The 27,637-nt window shown below is 43.2% G+C and overlaps 1 protein-coding gene across 2 annotated transcripts in view; it reads right to left on the minus strand.

Annotated features, from left to right (window-relative positions):
• Positions 1-1,645: 1,645 nt before the first annotated feature.
• Positions 1,646-27,637, minus strand: part of LOC118374022 (transmembrane protein 236-like) — a 29,788-nt gene continuing 3,796 nt past the window's right edge. Inside the window, exons 2-4 of one of the 2 annotated variants that reach the window (XM_035760356.2) lie at positions 22,229-22,301; positions 15,897-16,026; positions 1,646-3,501 (exon numbers count right to left, since the gene is read on the minus strand). In XM_035760356.2, coding sequence (XP_035616249.1) covers positions 2,924-3,501; positions 15,897-16,026; positions 22,229-22,301 — 781 coding nt within the window. In that variant the 3' untranslated portion in view covers positions 1,646-2,923. Of the gene's footprint in view, positions 3,505-15,896; positions 16,027-22,228; positions 22,302-27,637 lie in introns of both variants that reach the window. The other variant, XM_035760355.2, reaches the window with a different exon arrangement.

Raw genomic sequence — 27,637 nt, forward strand, 5'->3', positions numbered from 1 at the left:
TACAAATATACATAGCCACACATCAGCACCAGTACAAGAATCCTATTCATTGAACACACATAACACCATTTATATCATTACATGTACACTTTGCAATAAACAATACATTGGAGAAACCAAACACACCATAGAAACCAGACTCAAACAACACCTGTATAACATTAAAAGGGCACACCTACAAACGGAACTCATAACCCACTTCCAGGAGCATCCCATCACTCACCTTACCATATCAGGGTTCCAGTCAGATATAGGCTGGACCTGTGGGCAGCGAAAGAGGGTAGAACGGGAGTGGATCCAGCACCTACAGACAATAACGCCAAATGGCCTGAACGAGAGGTTTTAGAAAATGGGTTTTAACAGACAGGAAAATGGATGGAGAATAACATGGTTTTATTCATAATTTATTTTGACTCTCTATATATTTATGGTTTGTTTGGTTTTAGTTTGGCACTTCCTCTTTTAGGTTTTCCTGTCCTTTAACAAAACACGTTTAATTTATGATCCTAGGAGGACATCTACGGGCCTTTTTAAGTACTACACCTATTATATTGGATCATCAGAAATGGGAGGGATAAACAGGAGATAGGCCTGTGCACCTTAAAACGAACTAGTTGAAACTAAACACAATTATATTCAAAACCTAACCCTAACCCCTAACCCTAAACCCCCCTAACCCCCCCCTAACCCTAACCCCTAACCCTAACCCTGCACACCCCTCCCTTCCCCCCCTTCGGCTTCCACGTGTCAGAGATGGGAGTGGATCAACCGACTCAAAACTAGAAACTAACCCTAACCCTGTCCGGGGGGGTCCTCGGATGGGGCCACAGTGTGTCCTGACCCCTCCTGTCTCAGCCTCCAGTATTTATGCTGCATTAGTTTATGTTTCGGGTGCTAGGGTCAGTTTGTTATAACTGGAGTATTTCTCCTGTCTTATCTGGTGTCCAGTGTGAATTTAAGTATGCTCTCTCTAATTCGCTCTTTCTCTCTCTCGGATGACCTGAGCCTTAGGACCATGCCTCAGGACTACCTAGCCTGATGACTCCGTGCTGTCCCCAGTCCACCTGGCCGTGCTGCTGCTCCAGTTTCAACTGTTCTGCCTGCGGCGATGGAACCCTGACCTGTTCACCGGACGTGCTACCTGTTCCAGACCTGCTGTTTTCAACTCTCTAGAGACAGGAGGAGCGGTAGAGATACTCAATTATCGGCTATGAAAAGCCAACTGACATTTACTCCTGAGGTGCTGACTTGCTGCACCCTCAACAACCACTGTGATTATTATTATTTGACCCTGCTGGTCATCTATGAACATTTTGGCCATGTTCTGTTATAATCTCCACCCGGCACAGCCAGAAGAGGCCACCCCTCATAGCCTCTCCCTTCATAGTTCCTCTCTACGATTCTCCATAGGTTCTGGCCTTTCTAGGTAGTTTTTCCTAGCTACCGTGTTTCTACACCTGCATTGCCTGCTGTTTGGGGTTTTAGGCTGGGTTTCTGTACAGCACTTTGAGATATCAGATATCATGTAAGAAAGGCTTCAAAAATACATTTGATTGATTACATTCTACTTTGCCGTACTGAACTCTACTTTACTGTACTCTACTGTCCTTTGATTTAAACAAAAAAATACCATAATGTATTAAGACAAGCTTTTATTCATGGCTTATATACATTGGAAATGACAAGGTTCCACCTCCAAAGAATCAGGGAGGAAATGAGGGAAGGAAGGAAATGAGGGAAGGAACATCGTCACGTAGAGAAACATCAACAAATAAGGTACTGACAGCTGTCAGTGTAGTGTGTTGATAATGTGTTGATGTTGCTGTTTGTTTTTTACTGTATTCAAAAGATCAGCCAGCTGGCTGGTTCTGGATATGTCATAAGCATTTAGGGAAAACTTTGCAACAAATGGAAACCAGTATCTTTGACTTCGCCATCTATTGTTATCTAAAGTTTTAGCATTTTCATATAGATAAATGGAATAAGACAAAACTCTGGTAATATAGATAACTATTGAAAGGTTTGGGATAGAGATGTTTGAGATGCGCTTCCTTCATTGTTATGGACACTGTGCAACCTTTGGTAGTTAGGCTGCTGGCAGGCTTCGGCTGCGGTATAGCAAAGCCAAGTCAGTTTATAAGTGAAAAAAAATCTAAGATGCATACTTTCAGATTGTCCTAACTCACTTCGTTGTTTAAATCACTTGCTCTGCTTGGCACATTAAACTAAACAATGGAGGGGGGAGGTTCTAAGGGTTCTGCTAGATGGTGATAGACTGAGCGATCAGCCAATTAAAACGGACTGTTTACCAGTGGTGGAATAAGTACCCAATTTTCATCCTTGAGCAAAAGTAAAGATACCTTAATAGAAAATGGCTCAAGTAAAAGTGAAAGGTAACCAGTAAAATACTACTTGAGTAAAAGTCTAAAAGTATTTGGTTTTAAATGTACTTAAGTATCAAAAGTAAAATAATAAATAGAAAATTCCTTATATTAAGCAAACCAGACAACACGATTTTCTTGTGTTTTAAATTTACAGATAGCCAGGTGCACAGTTCAACACTCAGATATAATTTGCAACCTAAGCATGTGTTTAGTGAGTCTGCCAGATCAGAGGCAGTAGGGATGACTAGGGATGTTATCTTGATAAGTGTGTGAATTAGACAATTATCCAGTGCAGCATTCAAAATGTGATGTGTACTTTTGGGTGTCAGGGAAAATGTAAGGAGTAAAAAGTACATTATTTTCTTTAGGAATGTAGTGGAGTAAAAGTTGTCAAAAACATAAATAGTAAAAAAAAGTACAGATAAAATGTACTTTACACTTCTTTTCACTGCTCCTGCCATAGACTCCCCGTCAAGTCCAGTTCTGAGGCGCTGTGCAACCAGACGTCTCGACAGAGAGAGAGTGTCTGGTGGGCAAGACTAGAACATGCTATCTCTGCGGAAGAGGCGGAGCTTGGTCAGGAAGTTGAAGTAGGTGAATGTAAGGCAGACCAACAGGTTCTTCATTGGGTAAAGCAGGGGTGTGATGTTGCCATGGACAGAGATCAGACCGAGGCGCAGCAGCAGGAAAGGCAGGTCCTGCAGGAAAAAGCCAGCTGATGGCAGTAGAGCGCTGTGAGGCGTCACTGCCAGACGGAGACAGGACAGAAATACCAGGATGTAGACAGCAAACACCCAGCCAGAGTAAAACACATCTGGAATCCCCGCCACGCGCACCAGCTCCACCACATCCATCCAGAACAGGAAGCTGTGAACAATCACCTCTGACCTCATATCCTGGGACCACAGGACACGGAGCGGGCCAGAGTGGGAGTGTGACGAGGAGTACAGGTAGGCCCCGCTGGTTGGTCGTGAGTCTCTCCACCTCCCTGTAGCAGAACCGTTCCCCAACACCCCGTTCTGCCCCCTCTCATAGTACAGTTGGCCCGACACGCTGTTCACCTGCTCCAGGTGGGTCAGAACAGGACCCGGCATGTCCAGATCCATTTCCATACGGTCTGCTGGAGGAGACAACAGGACATCATTATATAGTAGTATCAGTGGTGCCCACATTGATCATGTCCCTGCTTAGAATAATAAAAATAAACGTATTTTATAGAAATTGGTCATGCCTTTCATCAAATAGCAGAAAACAGATCATTCAGTCGAAAGTTTTACCGGTTACAGACCATGGCAATATTGTCTACATCAGAGATGTCAAACTCATTTGACCGCATTTGGTCTTCAACGAGGTCCGGAGGGCCACATTGAAAATGTGTTCTATTTCCTCGCTGACAAAACGTGGAAAAAATCATCTTCATGAATTGTTTTGGGAATTTTGGATGCTCTCTGACTGTTTCGCTTTTTCAGCGAGCTGGGCCGTCAAGAAACAATATGAATGTAGGTCCATCATCATTACTACAGTTTCCATTTGGATTTAGTCATTTCTAAAAAGGTCCAATGCAGCTGTCTTTTTATCTCAAATAATATTTGATTCTGTATAATAATGGCCCTTCTTTGGACACTGTGTTAGCTTTCATGGCCTACAACTGCTCATAAAACTAAATGCATGCTCTTCAACCGATCGCTGCTCGCACCTGCCCGCCAGTCCAGCATCACTACTCTGGACGGTTCTGACTTAGAATATGTGGACAACTACAAATACCTAGATGTCTGGTTAGACTGTAAACTCTCCTTTCAGACTCACATTAAGCATGTCCAATCCAAAATGAAAACTAGAACCGGCTTCATATTTCGCAACAAAGCATCCTTCCCACTGGCTCCAGGTCATCTATAAGTCTTTGCTAGGTAAAGCCAGACCTTATCTCAGCTCACTGGTCACCATAGGAGCAATCACCCGTAGCACACGCTTCAGCAGGTATATTTCACTGGTCACCCCCCAAAGCCTATTCCTCTTTTGGCCGCCTTTCCTTCCAGGTATCTGCTGCCAATGACAGGAACAAATAGCAAAAATCACTGAAGATGGAGACATATTTCCCTCACTAACTTTAAGCATCAGCTGTCAGAGCAGCTCACAGATCATTGCACCTGTACATAGCCCATGTACATAGCCCATCTGTAAATAGCCCATCCAACGACCTCATCCCCATAGTTATAATTTATTTATTTTTGCTCCTTTTCACCCCAGTATCTCTACTTGCACATTCATCTTCTGCACATCTATCACTCCAGTGTTTGATTTCTAAATTCTAAGTACTTTGCCACTACGGCCTACTTATTGCCTTACCTCATTTGCACACACTGTATATAGATTTTATTCTGTTGTGTTATTGACTGTGCAGTACCTAAGAGCCCTTACTGCTGCTTGTATCATCCTATTTCTCTAACTTAATTGAGGAAATATTCCTTTTTGATACTGTCGCAAAGCTAACTAAAAAGCAGCATTCCCCAAGAGAGAATGACTTTCACTTTAGCAGTGATAAATTCATGAACTTCTTTGAGGAAAAGATTATGATTATTAGAAAGCAAATGACAGACTCCTCTTTAAATCTGTGTATTCCTTCAAAGCTCAGTTGTCCTGAGTCTGCACAACTCTGCCAGGACATAGGATCAAGAGAGACGCTCAAGTGTTTTAGTACTATATCTCTTGACACAATGATGAAAATAATCATGGCCTCTAAACCTTCAAGCTGCATACTGGACCCTATTCCAACTAAACTACTGAAAGAGCTGCTTCCTGTGCTTGGCCCTCCTATGTTGAACATAATAAACGGCTCTCTATCCACCGGATGTGTACCAAACTCACTAAAAGTGGCAGGAATAAAGTCTCTCTTGAAAAAGCGAAACCTTGACCCAGAAAATATTTTTTTAAACTAATCGGCCTATATTGAATCTTATATTCCTCTCAATTTTTTTTTAAAAGGATGTTGCGCAGCAACTCACTGCCTTCCTGAAGACAAACAATGTATATGAATGCTTCAGTCTGGTTTTAGACCCCATCATAGCACTGAGACTGCACTTGTGAAGGTGGTAAATGACATTTTAATGGCATCGGATCGAGGCTCTGCATCTGTCCTCGTGCTCCTAGATCTTAGTGCTGCTTTTGATGCCATCGATCACCACATTCTTTTGGAAACCCAAATTGGTCTACACGGACAAGTTCTGGCCTGGTTTAGATCTTATCTGTCGGAAAGATATCAGTTTGTGTCTGTGAATGGTTTGTCCTCTGACACGGCTACCCGGATAAAGCACTAAATTAACTTCAGTTAGTGCTAAATACGGCTGCTAGAATCCTGACTAGAACCAAAACATTTGATCATATTACTCCAGTCCCTACACTGGCTTCCTGTCAAAGCAAGGGCTGATTTCAAGGTTTTACTGCTAACCTACAAAGCATTACATGGGCTTGCTCCTACCTATCTCTCGGATTTGGTCCGCAGTAATAACCAACAAGTCATCTAACTAACAATTCCAAAACTACTGTCTTATACACACAAGTGTAAGGGGATAAAGAATATGTACATAAAGATATATGAATGAGTGATGGTACAGAGCGGCATAGGCAAGATACAGTAGATGGTATCGAGTACAGTATATACATATGAGATGAGTATGTTTTTATTTTTTTATTTCACCTTTATTTAACCAGGTAGGCTAGTTGAGAACAAGTTCTCATTTGCAACTGCGACCTGGCCAAGATAAAGCATAGCAGTGTGAGCAGACAACACAGAGTTACACATGGAGTAAACAATTAACAAGTCAATAACACAGTAGAAAAAAAGGGGGAGTCTATATACAATGTGTGCAAAAGGCATGAGGAGGTAGGCAAATAATTACAATTTTGCAGATTAACACTGGAGTGATAAATGATCAGATGGTCATGTACAGGTAGAGATATTGGTGTGCAAAAGAGCAGAAAAGTAAAAAAAAAAACAGTATGTGGATGAGGTAGGTGAAAATGGGTGGGCTATTTACCAATAGACTATGTACAGCTGCAGCGATCGGTTAGCTGCTCAGATAGCTGATGTTCGAAGTTGGTGAGGGAGATAAAAGTCTCCAGCTTCAGCGATTTTTGCAGTTCGTTCCAGTCACAGGCAGCAGAGTACTGGAACGAAAGGCGGCCAAATGAGGTGTTGGCTTTAGGGATGATCAGTGAGATACACCTGCTGGAGCGCGTGCTACGGATGGGTGTTGCCATCGTGACCAGTGAACTGAGATAAGGCGGAGCTTTACCTAGCATGGACTTGTAGATGACCTGGAGCCAGTGGGTCTGGCGACGAATATGTATCGAGGGCCAGCCGACTAGAGCATACAAGTCGCAGTGGTGGGTGGTATAAGGTGCTTTAGTGACAAAACGGATGGCAGTGTGATAAATTGCATCCAGTTTGCTGAGTAGTGTGTTGGAAGCCATTTTGTAGATGACATCGCCGAAGTCGAGGATCGGTAGGATAGTCAGTTTTACTAGGGTAAGCTTGGCGGCGTGAGTGAAGGAGGCTTTGTTGCGGAATAGAAAGCCGACTCTTGATTTGATTTTCGATTGGAGATTTTTGATATGAGTCTGGAAGGAGAGTTTGCAGTCAAGTCAGACACCTAGGTACTTATAGATGTCCACATATTCAAGGTCGGAACCATCCAGGGTGGTGATGCTAGTCGGGCATGCGGGTGCAGGCAGCGATCGGTTGAAAAGCATGCATTTGGTTTTACTAGCGTTTAAGAGCAGTTGGAGGCCACGGAAGGAGTGTTGTATGGCATTGAAGCTCGTTTGGAGGTTAGATAGCACAGTGTCCAATGACGGGCCGAAAGGATATAGAATGGTGTCGTCTGCGTAGAAGTGGATCAGGGAATCGCCCGCAGCAAGAGCAACATCATTGATATATACAGAGAAAAGAGTCGGCCCGAGAATTGAACCCTGTGGCACCCCCATAGAGACTGCCAGAGGACCGGACAGCATGCCCTCCGATTTGACACACTGAACTCTGTCTGCAAAGTAATTGGTGAACCAGGCAAGGCGGTCATCCGAAAAACCGAGGCTACTGAGTCTGCCGATAAGAATATGGTGATTGACAGAGTCGAAAGCCTTGGCAAGGTCGATGAAGACGGCTGCACAGTACTGTCTTTTATCGATGGCGGTTATGATATCGTTTAGTACCTTGAGTGTGGCTGAGGTGCACCCGTGACCGGCTCGGAAACCAGATTGCACAGCGGAGAAGGTACGGTGGGATTCGAGATGGTCAGTGACCTGTTTGTTGACTTGGCTTTCGAAGACCTTAGATAGGCAGGGCAGGATGGATATAGGTCTGTAACAGTTTGGGTCCAGGGTGTCTCCCCCTTTGAAGAGGGGGATGACTGCGGCAGCTTTCCAATCCTTGGGGATCTCAGACGATATGAAAGAGAGGTTGAACAGGCTGGTAATAGGGGTTGCGACAATGGCGGCGGATAGTTTCAGAAATAGAGGCTCCAGATTGTCAAGCCCAGCTAATTTGTACGGGTCCAGCTTTTGCAGCTCTTTCAGAACATCTGCTATCTGGATTTGGGTAAAGGAGAACCTGGAGAGGCTTGGGCGAGGAGCTGCGGGGGGGGGCAGAGCTGGATTTATCGGAGCTGGATTTATCGGTGGTGACCGTGTTACCTAGCCTCAGTGCAGTGGGCAGCTGGGAGGAGGTGCTCTTGTTCTCCATGGACTTCACAGTGTCCCAGAACTTGTTGGAGTTGGAGCTACAGGATGCACACTTCTGCCTGAAGAAGCTGGCCTTAGCTTTCCTGACTGACTGCGTGTATTGGTTCCTGACTTCCCTGAACAGTTGCATATCGCGGGGACTATTCGATGCTATTGCAGTCCGCCACAGGATGTTTTTGTGCTGGTCGAGGGCATTCAGGTCTGGAGTGAACCAAGGGCTGTATCTGTTCTTAGTTCTGCATTTTTTGAACGGAGCATGCTTATCTAAAATGGTGAGGAAGTTACTTTTAAAGAATGACCAGGCATCCTCAACTGATGGGATGAGGTCAATGTCTTTCCAGGATACCCGGGCCAGGTCGATTAGAAAGGCCTGCTCACAGAAGTGTTTTAGGGAGCGTTTGACAGTGATGAGGGGTGGTCGTTTGACTGCGGCTCCGTGGCGGATACAGGCAATGAGGCAGTGATCGCTGAGATCCTGGTTGAAGACAGCGGAGGTGTATTTGGAGGGCCAGTTGGTCAGGATGACGTCTATGAGGGTGCCCTTGTTTACAGAGTTAGGGTTGTACCTGGTGGGTTCCTTGATGATTTGTGTGAGATTGAGGGCATCTAGCTTAGATTGTAGGACTGCCGGTGTGTTAAGCATATCCCAGTTTAGGTCACCTAACAGAACAAACTCTGAAGCTAGATGGGGGGCGATCAATTCACAGATGGTGTCCAGGGCACAGCTGGGAGCTGAGGGGGGTCGGTAGCAGGCGGCAACAGTGAGAGACTTATTTCTGGAGAGAGTCATTTTCAAAATTAGTAGTTCGAACTGTTTGGGTATGGAACTGGAAAGTATGACATTACTTTGCAGGCTATCTCTGCAGTAGACTGCAACTCCTCCCCCTTTAGCAGTTCTATCTTGATGGAAGATGTTATAGTTGGGTATGGAAATCTCTGAATTTTTGGTGGCCTTCCTGAGCCAGGATTCAGACACGGCAAGGACATCAGGGTTAGCAGAGTGTGCTAAAGCAGTGAGTAAAACAAACTTAGGGAAGAGGCTTCTGATGTTGACATGCATGAAACCAAGGCTTTTTTGATCACAGAAGTCAACAAATGAGGGTGCCTGGGGACATGCAGGGCCTGGGTTTACCTCCACATCACCCGCGGAACAGAGAAGGAGTAGTATGAGGGTGCGGCTAAAGGCTATCAAAACTGGTCGCCTAGAGCGTTGGGGACAGAGAATAAGAGGAGCAGGTTTCAGGGGTATGGTGGGGTGCTGGTACAGCGGAGGTAAGCCCAGGCACTGGGTGATGATGAGAGAGGTTGTATCTCTGGACATGCTGGTTGTAATGGGTGAGGTCACCGCATGTGTGGGAGGTGGGACAAAGGAGGTAACAGGGGTATGAAGAGTGGAACTAGGGGCTCCATTGTGAACTAAAACAATGATAACTAACCTGAACAACAGTATACAAGGCATATTGACATTTGAGAGAGACATACAGCGAGGCATACAGTAATCACAGGTGTTGAATTGGGAAAGCTAGCTAAAACAGTAGGTGAGACAACAACAGCTAATCAGCTAGCACAACAAACAGCAGGTAAAATGGCGTTGACGAGGCAACGGGGCCGACAGATAAAACAAACAAGCAGAATGGAGTACCGTGATTAATGGACAGTCCAGCGTGCATCAGCTATGTAGCCAAGAGATCAGTGTCCAGGGGGCAGCGGTGGATGGGCAGGGAAGCTGGATTGGCGAGTGTTATCCAGGTAAAAAAAAAAAAAAAAACTAACAATGACTAAATAGCTTGTAGCTAGTTAGCTGGTTAGCGTCTGGAGGTTCTTGAGTGTGTTCTAAAAAATGTAAAATAATAGCGATTCCGTATCACATTGGGTGAGGCAGGTTTCCGGAAGGTATAAACAAATTAAAAATCAAAAAGAGATAGAGAGTAAATATGGGTCGCGGCGATTCAGACGGTTAGCAGGCCTGTGCTATCAAGCTAACAGTTCGTAGACCCGGGCTAGACAAGGTAGCAGTTAGCGGACCGGAGCTAGACAAGCTAGCAGTTAGCAGGCCGAATTAGCAAGCAGAGAGATAGCGAGGGCTAGAGAGTTAGCCTTTGGGGGAGGTCGCGATGGGGTGAGTCTGTGATGTCTTGCTCCCAGGCAGACTAAATAACTTTTTTGCCCGCTTTGAGGACAATGCAGTGCCACTGACACTGCCCGCAACTAAAACGTGAGGAAAACATTTAAATGTGTCAACCCTCGCAAGGCTGCAGGCCCAGACGGCATCCCCAGCCGCGCCCTCAGAGCATGCGCAGACCAGCTGGCTGGTGTGTTTACGGACATATTCAATCAATCCCTATCCCAGTCTGTTGTTCCCACATGCTTCAAGAGGGCCACCATTGTTCCTGTTCCCAAGAAAGCTAAGGTAACTGAGCTAAACGACTACCGCCCTGTAGCACTCACTTCCGTCATCATGAAGTGCTTTGAGAGACTAGTCAAGGACCATATCACCTCCACCCTACCTGACACCCTAGACCCACTCCAATTTGCTTACTGCCCAAATAGGTCCACAAACGATGCAATCTCAACCACACTGCCCTAACCCATCTGGACAAGAGTAATACCTATGTGAGAATGCTGTTCATCGACTACAGCTCGGCATTTAACACCATAGTACCCTCCAAGCTCGAGACCCTGGGTCTCGACCCCACCCTGTGCAACTGGGTACTGGATATCCTGACGGGCCGCCCCCAGGTGGTGAGGGTAGGCAACAACATCTCCACCCCGCTGATCCTCAACACTGGGGCCCCACAAGGGTGCGTTCTGAGCCCTCTCCTGTACTCCCTGTTCACCCACGACTGCGTGGCCACGCACGCCTCCAACTCAATCATCAAGTTTGCGGACGACACAACAATGGTAGGCTTGATTACCAACAACGACGAGACGGCCTACAGGGAGGAGGTGAGGGCCCTCGGAGTGTGGTGTCAGGAAAATAACGTCACACTCAACGTCAACAAAACTAAGGAGATGATTGTGGACTTCAGGAAACAGCAGAGGGAACACCCCACATCGATGGAACAGTAGTGGAGAGGGTAGTAAGTTTAAAGTTCCTCGGCGTACACATCACAGACAATCTGAATTGGTCCACCCACACAGACAGCATCGTGAAGAAGGCGCAGCAGCGCCTCTTCAACCTCAGGAGGCTGAAGAAATGTGGCTTGTCACCAAAAGCACTCAAACTTCTACAGATGCACAATCGAGAGCATCCTGTCGGGCTGTATCATCGCCTGGTACGGCAACTGCTCCGCCCACAACCGTAAGGCTCTCCAGAGGGTAGTGAGATCTGCACAACGCATCACCGGGGGCAAACTACCTGCCCTCCAGGGCACCTACACCACCCGATGTCACAGGAAGGCCATAAAGATCATCAAGGACAACAACCACCCGAGCCACTGCCTGTTCACCCCGCTATCATCCAGAAGGCGAGGTCAGTACAGGTGCATCAAAGCTGGGACAGATAGACTGAAAAACAGCTTATACCTCAAGGCCATCAGACTGTTAAACAGCCACCACTAACATTGAGTGGCTGCTGCCAACACACTGACTTTACTCCAGCCACTTTAATAATGGGAATTGATGGAAAATGATGTAAAATATATCACTAGCCACTTTAAACAATGCTACCTAATATAATGTTTACATACCCTACATTATTAATCTCATATGTATACGTATATACTGTACTCTATATCATCTACTGCATCCTTATGTAATACATGTATCACTAGCCACTTTAACTATGCCATTTTGTTTACATACTCATCTCATATGTATATACTGCACTCAATACCATCTACTGTATCTCGCCTATGCCGCTCTGTAACATCACTCATTCATATATCTTTATGTACATATTCTTTATCCCCTTACACTTGTGTCTATAAGGTAGTAGTTTTGGAATTGTTAGCTAGATTACATGTTGGTTATTACTGCATTGTCGGAACTAGAAGCACAAGCATTTCGCTACACTCGCACTAACATCTGCTTACCATGTGTATGTGACAAATAAAATTTGATTTGATTTGATAAGCAATGGCATATAAATATATATATATATATATATATATATATATATATTTACACGTACGCTACAGTCACAAGACATAGGCCTCCTAATTGTCCCTAGAATTTCTAAGCAAACAGCTGGAGGCAGGGCTTTCTCCTATAGAGCTCCATTTTTATGGAACGGTCTGCCTACCCATGTCAGAGACGCAAACTCGGTCTCAGCCTTTAAGTCTTTACTGAAGACTCATCTCTTCAGTGGGTCATATGATTGAGTGTAGTCTGGCTCAGGAGTGGGAAGGTGAACGGAAAGGCTCTGGAGCAACGAACCGCCCTTGCTGTCTCTGCCTGGCCGGTTCCCCTCTTTCCACTGGGATTCTCTGCCTCTAACCCTATTACAGGGGCTGAGTCACTGGCTTACTGGGGCTCTCTCATGCCGTCCCTGGAGGGGGTGCGTCACCTGAGTGGGTTGATTAACTGATGTGGTCATCCTGTCTGGGTTGGTGCCCCCCTTGGGTTGTGCCGTGGCGGAGATTTTTGTGGGCTATACTCGGCCTTGTCTCAGGATGGTAAGTTGGTGGTTGAAGATATCCCTCTAGTGGTGTGGGGGCTGTGCTTTGGCAAAGTGGGTGGGGTTATATCCTTCCTGTTTGGCCCTGTTTGGGGGTGTCATCGGATGGGGCCACAGTGTCTCCTGACCCCTCCTGTCTCAGCCTCCAGTATTTATGCTGCAGTAGTTTGTGTTGGTGGGCTAGGGTCAGTTTGTTATATCTGGAGTACTTCTCCTGTCCTATCCGGTGTCCTGTGTGAATTTAAGTATGCTGTCTCTAATTCTCTCTTTCTCTCTTTCTTTCTCTCTCTCGGAGGACCTGAGCCCTAGGACCATGTCTCAGGACTACCTGGCATGATGACTCCTTGCTGTCGCCAGTCCACCTGGCTGTGCTGCTGCTCCAGTTTCAACTGTTCTGCCTGTGATTATTATTATTTGACCATGCTGGTCCTTTATGAACATTTTGGCCATGTTCTGTTATAATCTTCACCCGGCACAGCCAGAAGAGGACTGGCCACCCCACATAGCCTGGTTCCTCTCTAGGTTTCTTCCTTGGTTTTGGCCTTTCTAGGGAGTTTTTCCTAGCCACCGTGCTTCTGTACCTACATTGCTTGCCGTTTGGGGTTTTAGGCTGAGTTTCTGTACAGCACTTTGAGATATCAGCTGATGTACAAAGAGCTATATGGTGGAATGGTGGAACAAACTCCCTCACGACGCCAGGACAGCGGAGTCAATCACCACCTTCCGGAGACACCTGAAACCCCACCTCTTTAAGGAATACCTAGGATAGGATAAGTAATCCTTCTCACCCCCCTTTAAGATTTAGATGCACTATTGTAAAGTGACTATTCTACTGGATGTCATAAGGTGAATGCACCAATTTGTAAGTCGCTCTGGATAAGAGCGTCTGCTAAATTACTTAAATGTAAAATGTAAATGTCTATATAAATACATTGATTTGATTGGATCACTCCAAGGTTCCAATGGAACATGTTGTTATCTAATACAAGTTGATCATTTTAAAAGGCAAATTGATCATTAGAAAAGCCTTTTGCGTTTATGTTCTCACAGCTGAAAACTGTTGTCCTGATTAAAGAAGCAATAAAAAAAATGGCATTCTGTTGAGTATCTGGAGCATCAGCATTTGTGGTTTTGACTACAGGCTGAAAATGTCCAGAAACAAAGCACTTTATTCTGAAACTAGTCAGTCTACACCTCACAAGTCCTCAACTGACATCTTCATTAAATAGTACCCGCAAAACACCAGTGTCATCGTCAACAGTGAAGAGGTGACTCCGGGATGCTGGCCTTCTAGGCAGAGTTCCTCTGTCCAGTCTCAACGTCAACAGTGAAGAGGTGACTCCGGGATGCTGGCCTTCTAGGCAGAGTTCCTCTGTCCAGTGTCAACGTCAACAGTGAAGAGGCGACCCTGGGATGCTGGCCTTCTAGGCAGAGTTCCTCTGTCCAGTCTCAACGTCAACAGTGAAGAGGCGACCCTGGGATGCTGGCCTTCTAGGCAGAGTTGCAAAGAAAAAGCCATATCTCAGACTGGCCAATAAAAATAAAATATTAAGATGGGCAAAAGAACACAGACACTGGACAGAGGAACTCTGCTTAGAAGGCCAGTACCCCGGAGTCGCCTCTTCACTGTTGACGTCGAGACTGGTGTTTTGCGGGTACTATTTAATGAAGCTGCCAGTTGAGGACTTTTGAGGCGTCTGTTTCTCAAACTAGACACTAATGTACTTCTCCTCGTGCTCAGATGGGCACCGGGGCCTCCCACTCTTTCTATTCTGGTTAGGGCCAGTTTGCTCTGTTCTGTGAAGGGAGTAGTACACAGCGTTGTACGAGATCTTCAGTTTCTTAGCAATTTCTTGCATGGAATAGCCTTCATTTCTCAGAACAACAATAGACTGACGAGTTTCAGAAGAAAGTGCTTTGTTTCTAGACATTTTGAGCCTGTAATCGAACCCACAAATGCTGATGCTCCAGATACTTAACTAGTCTAAAGGCCAGCTTTGTTGCTTCTTTTATCAGAACAGTTTTCAGCTGTGCTAAAATAATTGCATAAGGGTTTTCTAATGATCAATTAGCCTTTTAAAATGATCAACTTCGATTAGCTAACACAACGTGCCATTGGAAAACAGGAGTGATGGTTGCTGATATTGGATCTCTGTACGCCTATATAGATATTCCACTCAAAATCAGCTGTTTCCAGCTACAATAGTAATTTACAACATTAACAATGTCTACACTGTATTTCTGATCAATTTGATGTTATTTGTATGTTTTTTGACTGCACTGGGCCTTTAAAATATTTTAACTTTTGTAAAGGCAGTTTCTTGGCAATTTCTTCTTCAAATTCATTTCTCAGAACAAGAACAAGACATTTCAAGGAAATTTCTAAGTGACCCCAAACTTTTGAACGGTAGTATACATCACTAGTAGAAGATATATATTACTAGTAGCATCAGTAGCAGATATACATTACTAGTAGCAGATTTATCACTACCATCTGAAGTGAGGCAGTAACAACGGTACCATGCCCAGTGAGGCAGTAACAATGGTACCATGCCCAGTGAGGCAGTAACAACGGTACCATGCCCAGTGAGGCAGTAACAACGGCACCATGCCCAGTGAGGCAGTAACAACGGCACCATGCCCAGTGAGGCAGTAACAACGGCACCATGCCCAGTGAGGCAGTAACAACGGCACCATGCCCAGTGAGGCAGTAACAACGGCACCATGCCCAGTGAGGCAGTAACAACGGCACCGTGCCAAGTGAGGCAGTAACAACGGTACCATGCCCAGTGAGGCAGTAACAACGGTACCATGCCCAGTGAGGCAGTAACAACGGCACCATGCCCAGTGAGGCAGTAACAACAGTACCATGCCCAGTGAGGCAGTAACAACGGTACCATGCCCAGTGAGGCAGTAACAACGGTACCATGCCCAGTGAGGCAGTAACAACGGCACCATGCCAAGTGAGGCAGTAACAACAGTACCATGCCAAGTGAGGCAGTAACAACAGCACCATGCCCAGTGAGGCAGTAACGACAGTACCTTGCCCAGTGAGGCAGTAACAACAGCACCATGCCCAGTGAGGCAGTAACAACGGCACCATGCCCAGTGAGGCAGTAACGACAGTACCATGCCCAGTGAGGCAGTAACGACAGTACCTTGCCCAGTGAGGCAGCACGGCCGGATCCTCTCGATGATATCCACACAGATGAGAGAGAAGAGCACAAGAGAGACGGGCAGCTCAGAGAAGTGGTCCTGTCTGTACTGGGGTCCCTTATCCACCTGCACCTGAATGGACCAACGTAGAGCGAGATTGAGTTAGGGTTTAGGGCTATGGGTTAAGGTTAGATGTCAGGGGTTAAGGTTAGGGTTAGATGTCAGGGGTTAAGGCAGTTCAGAGAAGTGGTCCTATCTGTACTGTGATTCTTTATCCACCTGCACGGAGCAACTTAGAGAGAAACAGTTAAGGGTTAGGGTAAGGGCTTGGGGTTAGGATTTGCGGTTAGAGTGTTAAGGAAGTGCAGAGTATCTGTCCACCTGCATCAAAGAAAATGTCTCAAATCAAATGTTATTTGTCACATGCGTCAAATACAACAGGTATTCAACGCTTACTTAGAAGCCCTTAAACAACAAAGCAGTTGAGAAAATGCCTAAAAGAAAGTAAGAGATAAGAAAAACAAATAATTAAAGAGCAGCAGTAACTAACAATAGCGGGGCTGTATACAGGGGGTACCGGTAAAGAGTTAATGTGCGGGGGCACCGGTGTTGAGGTAATTGAGGTAAAATGTACATGTGCAGTCATGGCCAAAAGTTTTGAGAATGACACAAATATTAATTTCCACAAAGTTTGCTGCTTCAGTGTCTAGATATTTTTGTCAGATGTTACTATTGAATACTGAAGTATAATTACAAGCATTTCATAAGTGTCAAAGGCTTTTATTGACAATTACATGAAGATGCAAAGAGTCAAGATTTGCAGTGTTGACCCCTCTTTTTCAAGTCCTCTGCAATCCGCCCTGACATGCTGTCAATTAACTTCTGGGCCACATCCTGACTGATGGCAGTCCATTCTTGCATAATCAATGCTTGGAGTTTGTCAGAATTGGTGGGTTTTTGTTTGTCTACCCGACTCTTGAAGTTTGACCAAAAGTTCTCAATGGGATTAAGGTCTGGGGAGTTTCCTGGCCATGGACCCAAAATATCCATGTTTTGTTCCCAGAGCCACCTAGTTATTACCTTTTCCTTATGGCAAGGTGCTCCATCATGCTGGAAAAGGCATTGTTCATCACCAAACTGTTCCTGGATGGTTGGGAGAAGTTGCTCTCGGAAGATGTGTTGGTACCATTCTTTATTCATGGCTGTGTTCTTAGGCAGAATTGTGAGTGATCCCACTCCCTCGGCTGAGAAGAAACCCCACACATGAATGTTCTCAGGATGCTTACCTGTTGGCATGACACAGGAATGATGGTAGCGCTCACCTTGTCTTCTCCGGACAAGCTTTATTCCGGATGCCCCAAACAACCGGAAAGTGGATTCATCAGAGAAAATGACTTTACCCCAGTCCTCAGCAGTCCAATCCCTGTACCTTTTGCAAAATATCAGTCTGTACCTGATGTTTTTCCTGGAGAGAAGTGGCTTCTTTGCTGCCCTTCTTGACACCAGGCCATCCTCCATAAATCTTCGCCTCACTGTGCGTGCAGATGCACTCAAATCTGTCTGCTTCCATTTCTGAGCAAGCGCTGTACTGGTGGTGCCCCAATCCCGCAACTGAATCAACATTAGGAGACGGTCCTGGCGCTTGCTGGACTTTCTTGGGCGCCATGAAGCCTTCTTCACAACAATTGAACAGCTCTCCTTGACGTTTTTTGATGATCCGATAAATGGTTGATTTAGGTGCAATTTTACTGACAACAATATCCTTGCCTGTGAAGCCCTTTTTGTGCAAATCAATGATGACGGCACGTGTTTCCTTGCAGGTAACCATGGTTGACAGAGGAAGAACAATGATTCCAAGCACCACTCTCCTTTTGAAGCTTCCAGTCTGTTATTTGAACTCAATCAGGATGACAGAGTGATCTCCAGCCTTGTCCTTGTCAACTCTCACACCTGTGTTAATGAGAGAATCACTGACATGATGTCAGCTGGTCCTTTTGTGGCAGGGCTGAAATGCAGTGGAAATGTTTTTGGGGGATTCAGTTCAATTGCCAAATAGGGACTTTGTATTTGCAATTCATCTGAACACTTCATAGCATTCTGGAGTATATGCAAATTGCTATCATACTGAGGCAGCAGACTTTGTGAAAATTAATATTTGTGTCATTCTCAAAACTTTTGGCCAGGACTGAACAGTTGAAGTTGGGACTTTACATACACCTTAGCCAAATACATTTAAAAGCTGTTTTTTTTTCCACAAGCTTCCCACAATAATAATTTACATTTCAACTCCATTTCACAATTCCTGATATTTCGTCCTAGTAAAAAATCCTTGTCTTAAGTCAATTATGATCAACACTATATTTTAAGAATGTGAAATGTCAGAATAATAGTAGAGATAATTATTTATTTCAGCTTGTATTTCTTTCATCACATTCCTAGTGGATCAGAAGTTTACATACACTCAATTAGTATTTGGTAACATTTCCTTTAAATTATTTAACTTGCGTCAAACGTTTCGGGTAGCCTTCCACAAGCTTCCCACAATAAGTTGGGTGAATTTTGGCCCATTCCTCCTGACAGAGCTGGTGTAACTGAGTAAGGTTTGTACATTAGGCCTCCTTGCTCGCACACACTTTTTCAGATCTGCCGGCAAATGTTCTATAGGACTTAGGTCAGGGCTTTGTGATGGCCACTCCAATACCTTGACTTTGTTGTCCTTAAGCCATTTTGCCACAACTTTGAAAGTATGCTTGGGGTCATTGTCCATTTGGAAGACCCATTTGCGGCCAAGCTTTAACTTCCTGATGCCTTGAGATGTTGCTTCAATATATCCATATCATTTTCCTGCCTTATGGTGCCATCTATTTTGTGAAGTGCACCAGTCCCTCCTGCAGCAAAGCACCCCCACAACATGATGCTGCCACCCCCGTGCTTCACGGTTTGGATAGTGTTCGGCTTGCAAGCCTCCCCCTTTTTCCACCAAACAAAATGATGGTCATTATGGCCAAACAGTTCTATTTTTCTTTCATCAGACCAGAGGACATTTCTCCAACAAGTACGATCTTTGTACCCATGTGCAATTGCAAACTTTAGTCTTGCTTTTTATGGCAGTTTTGGAGCAGTGGCTTCTTCCTTGCTGAGCGCCCTTTCAGGTTATGTCAATATAGGACTCGTTTTACTGTGGATATAGATAATTTTGTACCCGTTTCCTCCAGCATCTTCACAAGGTCCAATGCTGTTGTTCTGTAATTGATTTGCACTTTTCGCACCAAAGTACATTCATCTCTAGGAGAAAGAACACGTCTCCTTCCTGAGCGGTATGACGGCTGCATGGTCCCATAGTGTTTATACTTGCATACTATTGTTTGTACATATACATGTGGTACCTTCAGGCATTTGAACCAGACTTGTGGAGGTCTACAATTTGTTTTCTGAGATATTGGCTAAATTATTTAGATTTTCCCATGATGTCAAGCATAGAGGCACTGAGTTTGAAGGTAGGCCTTGAAATACATCCACGGGTACACCTCAAATTGACTCAAATGATGTCAATTAGCCTATCAGAAGCTTCTAAAGCCATGACATCATTTTCTGGAATTTCCAAGCTGTTTAAAGGCACAGTCAACTTAGTGTATGTACACTTCTGACCCACTGAAATTGTGATACAGTGAATTGTAAGTGAAATAATCTGACTGTAAACAATTGTTGGAAAAATTACTTGTGTCATGCACAAAATAGATGTCCTGACCGACTTGCCTAAACTATAGTTTGTTGAGAAGAAATTTGTGGAGTGGTTGAAAAATTAGTTTTAATGACTCCAATGTAAGTGTATGTAAACTAGTTTTAATGACTCCAATGTAAGTGTATGTAAACTAGTTTTAATGACTCCAATGTAAGTGTATGTAAACTTCCGACTTCAACTGTAGGAAGAGTTATTACATTTTCCATCCAATTTTTATTCAAGTATCGTCATACCTTAAAAGTCTGTGATGGAAAGAGAAAGTTTTGGTACAATTTTCTTAATGCTGACAGATAATTGATTCGTTCGACATGGTGGGATATAAATAATTATGCAAGAAATGGCAGTGGAAACACCTTCATGCTCAAATATTGACTTAATAACCATCATATGGAGTAAGGTGTGTGGTCCTCCCACCACAACTCTGAAAAGCATGGAGTTTATTAGGCTACAGATGAAAACATTTATGAACTTCACAGGCTGGTGAAAGGTCATGAGCTTGGTGCTCCTTTCCAATAAATATTCAACGGCTGATTCTGGTGACATGATGATCCATGCTTGATTGCCGTTTATAATAAGAATAAAGAATAAAAATATTCTCCCTTTTATCCATAATTATCTCATGAGACACCGTCAGGAACACGTCTTCATAGAGAGACACCGTCAGGAACACGTCTTCATAGAGAGACACCGTCAGGAACACGTCTTCATAGAGAGACACCGTCAGGAAAATGTCTTCATAGAGAGACACCGTTAGGAAAACGTCTTCATAGAGAGACACCGTCAGGAACACGTCTTCATAGAGAGACACCGTCAGGAAAACGTCTTCATAGAGACACCGTCAGGAAAACGTCTTCATAGAGAGACACCGTCAGGAAAACGTCTTCATAGAGAGACACCGTCAGGAAAACGTCTTCATAGAGAGACACCGTCAGGAAAACGTCTTCATAGAGAGACACCGTCAGGAAAACGTCTTCATAGAGAGACACCGTCAGGAAAACGTCTTCATAGAGACACCGTCAGGAAAACGTCTTCATAGAGAGACACCGTCAGGAAAACGTCTTCATAGAGAGACACCGTCAGGAAAACGTCTTCATAGAGAGACACCGTCAGGAACACGTCTTCATAGAGAGACACCGTCAGGAACACGTCTTCATAGAGAGACACCGTCAGGAAAATGTCTTCATAGAGAGACACCGTCAGGAACACGTCTTCATAGAGAGACACCGTTAGGAAAACGTCTTCATAGAGAGACACCGTCAGGAAAACGTCTTCATAGAGAGACACCGTCAGGAACACGTCTTCATAGAGACACCGTCAGGAAAACGTCTTCATAGAGAGACACCGTCAGGAAAACGTCTTCATAGAGAGACACCGTTAGGAAAACGTCTTCATAGAGAGACACCGTCAGGAAAACGTCTTCATAGAGAGACACCGTCAGGAAAATGTCTTCATAGAGAGACACCGTCAGGAAAACGTCTTCATAGAGAGACACCGTCAGGAACACGTCTTCATAGAGAGACACCGTCAGGAACACGTCTTCATAGAGAGACACCGTCAGGAAAATGTCTTCATAGAGAGACACCGTCAGGAAAACGTCTTCATAGAGAGACACCGTCAGGAACACGTCTTCATAGAGAGACACCGTCAGGAACACGTCTTCATAGAGAGACACCGTCAGGAACACGTCTTCATAGAGAGACACCGTCAGGAACACGTCTTCATAGAGAGACACCGTCAGGAAAACGTCTTCATAGAGAGACACCGTCAGGAAAACGTCTTCATAGAGAGACACCGTCAGGAAAACGTCTTCATAGAGAGACACCGTCAGGAAAACGTCTTCATAGAGACACCGTCAGGAAAACGTCTTCATAGAGAGACACCGTCAGGAAAACGTCTTCATAGAGACACCGTCAGGAAAACGTCTTCATAGAGAGACACCGTCAGGAAAACGTCTTCATAGAGAGACACCGTCAGGAAAACTTCTTTTTAGAGACACCGTCAGGAAAACGTCTTCATAGAGAGACACCGTCAGGAAAACGTCTTCATAGAGAGACACCGTCAGGAAAACGTCTTCATAGAGAGACACCGTCAGGAAAACGTCTTCATAGAGACACCGTCAGGAAAACGTCTTCATGAGATAGAAAAATCTAAAATCTTCGTTATAAGATTTTGGCAGTAAGATCTCATTGCATGTCCTGAACATCAGCGAAGGAGATACTATGAAAGAGGAATGTAGCTGGTATATTTGGTGACCAAGTGTTGGTTATTAGGGTTAAGGTTAAGGTGAGACGGTCAGGGTGAGACGGTCAGGGTGAGACGGTCAGGGTGAGACGGTCAGGGTGAGACGGTCAGGGTGAGAATGTAATGACATGACGTAACCTTGTGTTTGAATTCCTACTTCATTCCACCGTGGATCAGGTTAATAGTTAAGCTGTTCTATTTAGGATTGTTTGTGAGTACCTGACTCCCCATCACATCCTGTTCCTGTGTGTGTGTTTGGTCACTGTGCACACATACTCCACTCACAAGAGAGTCAAAGTCAAGTGACACATGCCCTGACATTTATATAAAAAAAATAAAAATATGTTTTACCTTGGAACCGGCGATCAGAATAGAGAAGCATGGTAATGTGCACAGAATCACATAGGCCAATGTTGTTGGTCTCCTGAAAAACAGCATGTTAGTCAATGACATAGGCCATACTACAATCCAAATCCTCCAATACCGCAACCCTGGCATTGCAAGTGCCTCTACCAACTGAGCTACAGAGGAAAATGTAATATATAATGTAATGTGTAATTAATAATGTAATGTATGACGTAAAAAAAATATATATATATATTCATATATGTTATGTATATTGAATCATGTATAATATAATGAGTAATGTATAATGCAAAGTGTGATGTATAATGTAATGTATAATGTATAATATACACTACTTCCGGCGCCGACAGAGATGGCCGCCTCGCTTCGTGTTCCTAGAAAACTATGCAGTTTGTTTTTTTACGTGTTATTTCTTACATTAGTACCCCAGGTCATCTTAGGTTTCATTACACACAGTCGAGAAGAACTACTGAATATAAGAGCAGCGTCAACTCACCATCAGTACGACCAAGAATATGACTTTTGCAAAGCGGATGCTGTGCACCACTCCCCAGTATACTTCTCGCCAATGGCCAGTCTCTTGACAACAAGGTTGATGAAATCCGAGCAAGGGTAGCATTCCAGAGGGACATCAGAAACTGTAACGTTCTTTGCTTCATGGAAACATAGCTCACTGGAGAGACGCTATCAGTGTCGGTGCAGCCAGCTGGTTTCTCCACGCATCGCGCCGACAGAAACAAACATCTTTCTGGTAAGAAGAGGGGCGGGGGCGTATGCCTTATGGCTAACGAGACGTGGTGTGGTCACAAAAGAATACAGGAACTCAAGTCCTTCTGTTCACCTGATTTAGAATTCCTCACAATCAAATGTCGACCGCATTATCTACCAAGGAAATTCTCTTCGATTATAATCACAGCCGTATATATTGCCCCCCAAGCAGACACATCGATGGCTCTGAACGAACTTTATTTGACTCTTTGCAAACTGGAATCCATACATCCTGTGGCTGCATTCATTGTAGCTGGGGATTTTAACAAGGCTAATCTGAAAACAAGACTCCCTAAATTGTATCAGCATATCGATTGCGCAACCAGGGCTGGCAAAACCTTGGATCACTGCTATTCTAACTTCCGCGACGCATATAAGGCCCTGCCCCGCCCTCCTTTCGGAAAAGCTGACCACGACTCCATTTTGTTGATGCCTGCCAAAAGACAGAAACTAAAACAAGAAGCTCCCACGCTGAGGTCTGTTCAACGCTGGTCCGACCAATCTGATTCCACACTCCAAGACTGCTTCCATCACGTGGACTGGGATATGTTTCGTATTACGTCAGACAACAACATTGACGAATACGCTGATTCGGTGTGCGAGTTCATTAGAATGTGCGTTGAAGATGTCGTTCCCATAGCAACGATTAAAACATTCCCAAACCAGAAACCGTGGATTGATGGCAGCATTCCCGTGAAACTGAAAGCGCGAACCACTGCTTTTAATCAGAGCAAGGTGACCGGAAACATGACCGAATACAAACAGTGTAGCTATTCCCTGCGCAAGGCAATCAAACAAGCTAAGCGTCAGTATAGAGACAAAGTAGAATCTCAATTCAACAGCTCAGACACAAGAGGTATGTGGCAGGGTCTACAGTCAATCACGGATTACAAAAAGAAAACCAGCCCCGTCACGGACCAGGATGTCTTGCTCCCAGGCAGACTAAATAACCTTTTTACCCACTTTGAGGACAATACAGTGCCACTGACACGGCCTGCAACCAAAACATGCGGCCTCTCCTTCACTGCGGGTTGAGGTGAGTAAAACATTTAAATGTGTCATCCCTCGCAAGGCTGCAGGCTCAGACAGCATCCCCAGCCGTGCCCTCAGAGCATGCGCAGACCAGCTGGCTGGTGTGTTTACGGACATATTCAATCAATCCCTATCCTAGTCTGCTGTTCCCACATGCTTCAAGAGGGCCACCATTGTTCCTGTTCCCAAGAAAGCTAAGGTAACTGAGCTAAATGACTACCGCCCCGTAGCACTCACTTCCGTCATCATGAAGTGCTTTGAGAGACTAGTCAAGGACCATATCACCTCCACCCTACCTGACACCCTAGACCAACTCCAATTTGCTTACCGCCCAAAAAGGTCCACAGACGATGCAATCTCAACCACACTGCCCTAACCCATCTGGACAAGAATACCTATGTGAGAATGCTGTTCATCGACTACAGCTCGGCATTTAACACCATAGTACCCTCCAAGCTCGTCATCAAGCTCGAGACCCTGGGTCTCGACCCCGCCCTGTGCAACTGGGTACTGGACTTCCTGACGGGCCGCCCCCAGGTGGTGAGGGTAGGCAACAACATCTCCACCCCGCTGATCCTTAACACTGGGGCCCTACAAGGGTGCGTTCTGAGCCCTCTCCTGTACTCCCTGTTCACCCACGACTGCGTGGCAATGCACGACTCCAACTCAATCATCAAGTTTGCGAACGACAACAGTGGTAGGCTTGATTACCAACAACGACGAGACGGCCTACAGGGAGGAGATGTGGGCCCTCGGAGTGTGGTGTCAGGAAAATAACCTCACACTCAACGTCAACAAAACTAAGGAGATGATTGTGGACTTCAGGAAACAGCAGAGGGAACACCCCACCTATCCACATCGATGGAACAGTAGTGGAGAGGGTAGCAAGTTTTAAGTTCCTCGGCATACACATCACAGACAAACTGAATTGGTCCACCCACACAGACAGCATCGTGAAGAAGGCGCAGTAGCGCCTCTTCAACCTCAGGAGGCTGAAGAAATTTGGCTTGTCACCAAAAGCACTCACAAACTTCTACAGATGCACAATCGAGAGCATCCTGTGGGGCTGTATCACCGCCTGGTACGGCAACTGCTCCGCCCACAACCTTAAGGACCGAGAGACTGAGAGACTGAAAAACAGCTTATATCTCAAGGCCATCAGACTGTTAAACAGCCACCACTAACATTGAGTGACTGCTGCCAACACACTGACTCAACTCCAGCCACTTTAATAATGGGAATTGATTGGGAAATGTAAAATATATCACTAGCCACTTTAAACAATGCTACCTAATATAATGTTTACATACCCTACATTATTCATCTCATATGTATACATATATACTGTACTCTATATCATCTACTGCATCTTAATGTAATACATGTATCACTAGCCACTTTAACTATGCCACTTTGTTTACATACTCATCTCATATGTATATACTGTACTCGATACCATCTACTGTAGAGCCTATGCCGCTCTGTACCATCACTCATTCATATATCTTTATGTACATATTCTTTATCCCCTTACACTTGTGTCTATAAGGTAGTAGTTTTGGAATTGTTAGCTCGATTACTTATTGGTTATTACTGCATTGTCGGAACTAGAAGCACAAGCATTTCGCTACACTCGCATTAACATCTGCTAACCATGTGTATGTGACAAATGAAATTTGATTTGATTTGTAATGTAAGGTATAATGTAATGTGTAATTTAATATATAGTAATGTATAATTTAATGTAAAATGTAAGGTATAGTAAGGTATAATGTAATGTTATGTATAATGTAATGTAGAATGTAATGTTATGTATAATGTAATGTAGAATGTAATGTATAATGTAATGTAATGTGTAATTTAATATATAGTAATGTATAATATAATGTATAATATAATGTAATGTATAATGTATAGTATAATATATAATGTAATGTCTAATGTAATGTATAATGTAATGTATAATATATAATGTAATGTATAATGTAATGTATAATGTAATGTATAGTATAATGTATAATGTAATGTATAATGTAATGTATAATGTATAATGTAATGTATAATATAATAATGTATAATGTAATGTATAATATATAATGTAATGTATAATGTATAATGTAATATATAATGTAATGTATAATGTAATGTATAATGTAATGTATAATATATAATGTAATAGATAATAATGTAATGTAGAATGTAGAATGTAATGTGTAATGTAATTTATAATGTATAATGTATAATATAATGTATAATGTAATGTATAATATAATGTATAATGTAATGTATATATAATGTAATAGATAATAATGTAATGTAGAATGTAGAATGTAATGTGTAATGTAATTTATAATGTATAATGTATAATATAATGTATAATGTAATGTATAATATAATGTATAATGTAATGTATATATAATGTAATAGATAATAATGTAATGTAGAATGTATAATGTAATGTGTAATGTAATTTACAATGTATAATGTATAATGTAATGTATAATATAATGTAATAGATAATAGATAATATAATTGTAATATAATAACGTAAGGTATAATGTAATGGATAATCTAATATAAAATGTAATGGATACTGTATAATCTATAATGTAAGGTATAATATAATGGATAATGTATAATCTATAATGTAATGTATAATGTATAATAAATAATGTAATAGATAATGTAGAATGTAATATATGTAAAATGTGTAATATAAAATGTATAATGTAATGTATAATAAATAATGTAATATATAATGTAATGTATAATATAATGTAGAATGTAATATATAATGTAAAATGTGTAATGTAATGTATAATAAATAATGTAATATATAATGTATAATAGATAAGGTAATAGATAATAATGTAATGTATAATGTAAAATGTATAATATAATATCATGTATAATATACATTTACATTACATTTAAGTCATTTAGCAGACGCTCTTATCCAGAGCGACTTACTGTAAGGTATAATGTAATCTATAATATATAATGTAAGGTATAATGTAATCTATAATGTAAGGTATAATGTATAATGTAATGTATAATGTAAGGTATTAAAGGTATTATGATGTATAATGTAATATAATGTATAATGTAATGTATAATGTAATAGATAATGTCAAATGTAATGTATAATGTACAGTGGGGCAAAAAAGTATTTAGTCAGCCACCAATTGTGCAAGTTCTCCCACTTAAAAAGATGAGGCCTGTAATTTTCATCATAGGTACACTTCAACTATGACAGATAAAAAAAAAAAAAATTCTCTCCAGAAAATCACATTGTAGGATTTTTAATGAATTTATTTGCAAATCATGGTGGAAAATAAGTATTTGGTCAATACCAAAAGTTCCTCAATACTTTGTTATATACCCTTTGTTGGCAATGACCGAGGTCAAACGTTTTCTGTAAGTCTTCACAAGGTTTTCACACACTGTTACTGGTATTTTGGGTCATTCCTCCATGCAGATCTCCTCTAGAGCAGTGATGTTTTGGGGCTGTTGTTAGGCAACACGGACTTTCAACTCCCTCCAAAGATGTTCTATGGGGTTGAGATCTGGAGACTGGCTTGGCCACTCCAGGAC

The sequence above is a fragment of the Oncorhynchus keta genome, unplaced genomic scaffold, assembly GCF_023373465.1.
Source record: "Oncorhynchus keta strain PuntledgeMale-10-30-2019 unplaced genomic scaffold, Oket_V2 Un_contig_3586_pilon_pilon, whole genome shotgun sequence".
Classification (NCBI taxonomy): Eukaryota; Metazoa; Chordata; class Actinopteri; order Salmoniformes; family Salmonidae; genus Oncorhynchus; species Oncorhynchus keta.